Source organism: Nyctibius grandis, chromosome 6 (assembly GCF_013368605.1).
Source record: "Nyctibius grandis isolate bNycGra1 chromosome 6, bNycGra1.pri, whole genome shotgun sequence".
NCBI lineage: Eukaryota > Metazoa > Chordata > Aves > Nyctibiiformes > Nyctibiidae > Nyctibius > Nyctibius grandis.
This window is the reverse complement of record NC_090663.1, coordinates 38521380-38528429: the sequence shown is the minus strand read 5'-3', so window position 1 is coordinate 38528429 and position 7050 is coordinate 38521380. Positions and strand designations below refer to the sequence as shown.

Here is a 7050-nt window from a genome sequence, read left to right as displayed (position 1 = left end):
AGAATAACAGCAGAAGAGGTGCCCCAACTTCCAGCCTCTGCACATGAGGCCAAACTTGAGCATGCCACCTTTAAACTCCAGTTCCTCTTTCTGCTGGGAGCTGCCTCAAGCACAGTACTTCCCATCCTGCTAGACGGGTACACCGGAAATTGTACAGGCGGCTCACGCCAATTGCTCACTCCGAGAGGTCACATCCACTTGCCAAGCCCATGCCATCTGGGGCTTCCGGAAGATTAAAAAAGAGAGATAAACAAGAGGATTATTAAAAATTTAACTATATACCATATTTATTACCAATCCACAGGATAATCTGATTGCTACATGAGCTCATAAAAGCTATTTCACCTTTACAAAATTAAAAAAAAAATGTGCCACAAGGATGTAATAACTGCTGATAACCAAGGACTAAATCTTAAAATTATAAATTTGCTGTAGAAAAGATTAAAAAAAATTATATTCACTTTAGAATTTTATTTTGAATAAAATATTCCCCTGTATAAAAAATAAAAAAGCTTGCTCTGGTTAGAATTAGAGTATTTTTCTTCTTCTTTTTTTAAATCTGGGAATTTGCATAATATCTCTGTAATAGGTATCTTTGTTTTTTTCCTATTGTACCACGCGGCATTCAAGCATAGCAGATTAGAAACAAACATGAGAAAAGCAGTCTTACAATGTATGAAATCCACATGGGAAGTTTTAACTTCCTTTCCATTCATCTCCTCTATTCTTTAAAGACACTTTAGCAAGAACAGCCTTGGAAAAGAATACAGGTAGGGAGGGACCTTCAATGTGCCATTAAGTAGAGCAAGGTAATAAAAGGCCTTTCGTAAGTGCTTTCTTAATAAGGTGCAGAAGCAGACTGCAACGTTGCTAGTACTGCACTATGTACAATATTTACAATAGATTTTTCTTTATTTAAAAATATTCCAGCTAGTTCACATTTTCTCTTCCATTCTGAGGCTTTCAGTTCCATCACAGCCTTGACAGCAAGAAGCACAGCAGCACCACTTCCCTTGTGGTCGGTTGGTCCTCTTATGAAACACTGGAACCTGCGAGTGGGCCAAAGTTCTCGGGTTGTTTTCCTACGTAGCAACCTTGGAAATCCTCCTGGGTTCAGGTGTACATACTGACGGCTGGAGTCCTGAGTTAAAAACACTCCGGCACTGGAGTCGGACACAGCAATGTTTTATATTGCCAAGGCTTTACCTTAGATTTGTCTCATGTGCGTCAAGGGATGAACCTCTCCTAGAGAAACGTAAAATACAAAACCAAACAAAACAAAGCTAAAAAAACACACCGCCAAAGGCTTAGCAGCTCTTGACTCTTGACTGGGTGATGTCTGATGTTTTCTTGATGACGCTGGCCCGTGTCTCGCGGTCCGGCCGGTTGCTGCTTGTGGAGGCTGTGGACACTACTTGTGGCAGAGGGATGTCTGGGAAAGGGGGCCAGGAGCTGTTGTAAGGCAGTGGGCAGCTTTCTTCTTTGATGGTGACTTGGAGGTCAGGCTTGTTGGCTACAAAAGTTGCCATGCTGGGAAGCATATGAGAAGTGTTCCTCATTCCCAGATTGCTGAGATACTGTTTGCCTTCAATGTTTTTCTTCTGCCAACGAAGTCGTCCCTAGAAAAGGGGGGAAAAAAAGGAGGGAAGACTATATGAGCGAATGAGACTTTGCGAAGTGCTCTGAGTAACAAGACGAAGACAGAAACATCCACAAATTGTACAGGAATTACCCCATCTCCAAAAGCCTGAGCCTCTAGCCACTGGCTTTGAATGTCTTTGCTCTCAGCCACTTCTCCTCTTCTGAAGTCATGTGCCTAAACCTTGGTGGCTCTCCAGCACTCAAGAGGCTCTGCCCACTCTTCTGATGCACAATAAAGGCCTTATTCCCAGTACGCCAGAGTCAAAAATGGACACAGATGACCAAACACTCAAAGCTCCAAATGGAAGCATGTCCTTCACTACCAGAGAGAGCATCCTCCAGCCAACAGGCAGGCACAGAGACCTAAGACCTCTCAAACAGCACCACCCGAACTGCCAACACAGGTGAGGCTGCTGGGAAAACCACTGCCATTTGATGGCGTGTTCCCCATCACAGGGAGGAGGTTCACCAAGGAAAGATGAGCTTCCAGTCCTTTCCCCATCACACATGTCACAATGTGTTCTCCAAGGAGGAGGATTCAGAGGGCTTTCTGGGGAGCACAGCAGGAGAGTGATTTGCAAGAGGCCTTCCGCAAAAATGCAGCTGGAGCACATGGCATCTAAGTGCCCTCAGTGAACTTCCCCTGGCCTCTAAATACTCATGGAGATCTGTAGGTCTGGTCACTTGACGGCAGCCCCAAAAGAAAAGGCAAGCGCTGGTTTTGCATAGGCGCAGCTCAGGAAACATTCATGGTGTGAGTATTTTCTCCATGGGTTCCTTTCACCCAGCAATACCCAACTGACTGCTGGGGAAAGCTTTTTGCCTCACATACCTCAAACATTCAAGTTGCATTTCCATCACACGTGTAAGCATTTCCTCCAATTGTATGAGTTCAGGTGCCATTTAAGGAAAACAAAGTGAGCATGCTTTCAACCAAGATAAAATACTCATTACCCAGCAATGTCAATGCATCATATTAACAAACTAGCTGCACTGTTGATGGCTCTCCAGAACATCTCATCATGCAAATTAATCTCCTTGTAGTTTGGACAGATGAGGAGGAAAGAACTTGTAGAGATATCCATTCTGCAACAATCATCCAAATGTCTGTTTCCCTTGAACCTTCCTGGTTTGTTTTTCTCCCCCAGCTATTATTAAAATGAATACTCCACTGGTAGACAGAGTTGCAACTGGAGAAGGGGGAAGAATACCTCAGGACACTGTTCTTGAGACCTTGCTCCAAAGTGCTAAAAATCCAGAAAACACTTACCTCTGCATTTTCTTCATCGCTTGGAACGCTGTCGGTTGTTTCACTTTCTGTCAAACAAAACAGAAACAAAAATGAAACTCACGCTATTCTATCTACAGTAGCAAAATCCAGCTCCAGAGGCCTGATCTACTTCCAACAAGTGGAAGCAGTCGAACCAAACAGCCAGAAAACAATGGAGAAGCATGGACCCCCTGCTGCAGCAATAGCAATCCAAGGGCTAGACAGCACAGCTGCATTGAACAACTGGGGTAAATTCACATGGTTATCACAGTTAACATGGCTGTACCCTGGAAAAGACAGCAGCAGAGAGGGAAGAAGCAGATTTGTGGTTTCTGGGCAGAGGGAAGAGCCTCCCACAAGCGGGGGATGCCCCCTCTCCCTTTCCCTCTCCTGGTGCTCCAGGCCTGGCAAAGAGCAAAGTTCTGTCCAAATCCTTATTTTTACCTCCCTGCAAAACCAGCAACAACTCCACCCCAGAGGAGATAAGTGTGGTTTTGTTTCATGAACTGTTATCTCAGCATGCCTCCAGGGCTTATTGTCACTTCTGGTGCTTTATTACTGTTGTTATACTTGGCTTTTGTTTTGCTTTTGCCACCCGTGCCCAGTCCCCCAGCCTATTTCTCAACCCTTCACTCACCACTCAAGCAAGTAGAAATGCTACTGTCTCCAGCCCCATCACCTCCCCCTGCCGCACACAGCCTCCCTCACCCTCATCACTTCAACCAGAGTGCAAACACAGAGGTGCAGCTCCAACAGGAGGGCCATCCTCCTGCAGCTCCATCCCTCCCTTGCAGAAAAGCCTGAAATCCAGGAATTTTGACTGTATTTTCAAGCCCACGTGTGTCTGAACACAGGTCCCTCAGTGTCTGAGGGTCAGACTCCTGGCCCATGGGCTGGTTGAGAGTGCCGTGCCTCGGATACATCTGAGACAGGGCACAAACCCCTCTTTTCAGGACCGGTCTGCAGCGATGGCTGCTGCCTTCAGCACAGCTGCCCGGTGCCCAGACCCTCACCCAGAAAAGCGGAGGAAGGCCTGGGATTGCAGGTCCCCTTCAGCTCATGGGATTTTGAACCACTGTGTCCTGTTTCCTGGGAGGATAACCCTGGGCATCTATCAGGCTACCAGCAGCATTTGGAAGAGGTCTTTCTCCAACGCCCTCAGCCAATGGGAACACAGAAATTCTATGATTTTAGAAACGATTCTATGAAATTACAAGGCTGAAGGAACAATATGATGAGTTACTGTAGCAAGATAGGGAGCTCTCAAGTCCCAGTTTCCACTCTCTGCTCCGTGTTATGCATTTTAGCCCATACAGACTGCTTTGCACAGCCCCTGCACACCTGCAACCATAAACCACAATCCTGCCTTCCCAGAGAGTAACCTCATGCTCTGCACTGGACATGACATGAGTGCAAAGGGTGCACGGACTGTGCCCCGTGGATCGTGCCCCTGCATGTCTTCAGAGATACTGGCAGCACCTTGTGCCCTTCTCTCAAGGCTTGGCTAAGCATTAGGTTTAGGCAGAGGGCTGTAAACCAATGGTCTGAATTGCTCTTTCAGACCCCAGGATCTAAACTGCACCCAAAGTCCTTCTGAAGCAAGGACACAGGCAGCTCAGCTACTCCAGACCACTACTTCCAAAGCCAGCACCTCCCCTACACCAGAGTCTCCACTGCAGTGTGCAGTAAGCAGAGGAGCAGTCCAAAACATTAAATCTAACTGCGAAGTCCTGTGAAGTTAACACTCTGCAGGGCTTCTCATTCACTGGCCCAGGTAAAGAGGGATGTGCCAACATGATTAAGCTGGCTAATTAAGCCATACTGGGGGGAGGAGAGGCAGAAATTAACCTGTGCAAAGGAGAAATGGCCCTGGAGATAGAATCAATGGAAGGAATCCACTTAGAGACAAGAAACAGATATTCCTTGACATTAAGAAACATGTGGGAACAAAAAAAGAGTGATGCAGCTGAAAAGGAATCCATCCTTGGTGTTTATACATAACAAAATGCTGAGCAAGAGATAGCACTATAGTTAGCAAAGCCAGGGAAGCTAGCCACTCGGGCATGGAAAGTTAGAGAGGTTATTTCAATCAAGAAGGTTATTTGAATCAGTGTCAAACACAAGAGGAGGTTGACAACAGCCTCGGTACTAAAAAAAATGGATTTCGTAGATGTCAGTGGAAATATGAGAAAACTCACAAAAGCCACTCATATCATTTGCCTGAGTAACCTCAGAAAGGAACTAGAGTGTTTTTGAAACAAAACAGATTTATGTAGGACAGCTGATACCTCAGGCTACTTTTTTTTGTTGTTGTTATTTCAGAAGAGCTAAACTAACTGTTCCTGCACAGCTGTTATGGTCATACTCTTTCCTGCCATTCAGCGGTAGCACCTGACAGAGCAGGCACCTCTACCCACCAAACCCACGAGCACAGGGCCAGGGATCCCGTGGCTCTCTTGTACAGGTTCGTGTGGAGAAGACAAAGGCAGAAACAGTCACAAGAGTGTCCTACAAGTTTCAGGGTTCTAATAAACCACAGACCCTGCCCTCACTCCTGCCTCAAGGGCAAATGCATGCTTTAAAAAGAAGAGGTTTATAGAACAATTTGGGCTGGAAGGGACCTCAGGAGGTCTATAGCCCAACCTCTTGCTCAAAGCAGGGCCAGCTACAGGACTGCATCAGGTTGCTCGGGGCCTTATCCAGCCAGGTCTTGAAAATGTCCAAGGATGGAGGCAGCACAACCTTTCTGGGCATCCTGCTCCCCTGCCTGACTGTCCTTGCAGTGAAAAGGATGACATTTTTTCTTATATCCAGTTGGACCAAGTTCTGTTGTTTCAATTTATGCCTGCTGTTTCTCATCTTCCCACCACGCACTGCTGCGAAGAGCCTGGTTCTGCCTTCTCAATAACATCCCTGCAGGTAGAGGCAGGCTGCTATGAGGCCCTCAAAACCATCTCTTCTCCAGGCTGAATGAGCCCCAGCCCCTCTGTACCTCCTCACAGAGTGAGTGCTCCAGCCCTTGATCATCCTGATAGCCCTTCCCTGCACTCGTTCCCATTTGTTCAAATCTTTCTTGGACTAGGGATCTCAAGACTGGACCAAATACTCCAGAAGCAGTGTAACTAGTGCTGAGTAGAGAGGCATAATCCGTTCCCTAGATCTACTGGCCATGCTCCTGAAAGCTAGTGGCCGCCTTCTCTGTGGCCAGGGTGCTCTGCCGTCTCACATTCAGCTCACTGCCCACCCGCCTTTCTGCGGAGCTGCTCCCCATCCCATCAGCCCCAGCCTCTGTTGCTGCAAAAGGCTCTTCCTTCCCAGGCACAGGACTTGGCATCTGTCCTTGCTGAATTTCGTAAGGTTTCTGCTGGCCCATTCCTGCAGTCTCTCCAGGTCTCTCTGCACAGTGGCCCCACCCTCAAGCATATTGACTGGTGTCCCCTATTTGGTGTCACCTGTAAACTTCGCAAGTGTGTATTCCCACCACCTCTTCTGCTCATTGGTCTATTAAATAGGGCTTGTCCCAGGACAGACTCTTGCAGTGCTCCACTTCTTACTGGCCTCTAGCTAGAGTAACCAGGATCACCAAGAGCTGCCTTGAGATGCATTCGAAAGCAAGTCAGTGGCATGAAATCATCTCTGTGTTATCTGAGTTATGGGCTAGGAGGTCCTGGTATAAGTTAGGACAGCTGAAGGCCACCAGGATACCAAGACAACATAAGGGGATAGCAGAAGTACTTCAGTCATGCCTCGTTTTCCTTATGCAGGCTTGCTGCACTGACTTTAGAGGAGGTAGCTCATGACTTGCTCATGTCAGGGTGGTTCTCCTGTCACCAGACCACCCCTCTCTATTGTCCCATCCCAAGCAAACACCATGACTTCCAGACCAAGACAGTGACTTTTGTTTGCATTCCAAGAACTTAGATCCTGTAGCTGAGGTTAAAGAAAAGCATCTCTGTCGTGTGTACATAGAGGGGAAAAGTTTTGCAAGAAGCATTTGGAAAGAGGACAAATGTTTCAAAGGCCCCGTCTCCCAGCTGCTAATAAGTTAAAGCACCCTCATCCCCCTGCCTTATGCTTTGCAAAGCCCTTCTAAATGCTCTGGCCATTACAGACTAAACACACCAGGAAGCATGATCTTT

General features: G+C 47.0%; 1 protein-coding gene across 3 annotated transcripts in view; it reads right to left on the bottom strand.

Annotated features, from left to right (window-relative positions):
• Nucleotides 1-259: 259 nt before the first annotated feature.
• Nucleotides 260-7050, bottom strand: part of IRF2 (interferon regulatory factor 2) — a 42055-nt gene continuing 35264 nt past the window's right edge. For all 3 annotated transcript variants that reach the window (XM_068403285.1, XM_068403286.1, XM_068403287.1), the window contains exons 9-10: nt 2912-2958; nt 260-1619 (exon numbers count right to left, since the gene is read on the bottom strand). In XM_068403285.1, coding sequence (XP_068259386.1) covers nt 1308-1619; nt 2912-2958 — 359 coding nt within the window. In that variant the 3' untranslated portion in view covers nt 260-1307. The remainder of the gene's footprint in view (nt 1620-2911; nt 2959-7050) is intronic.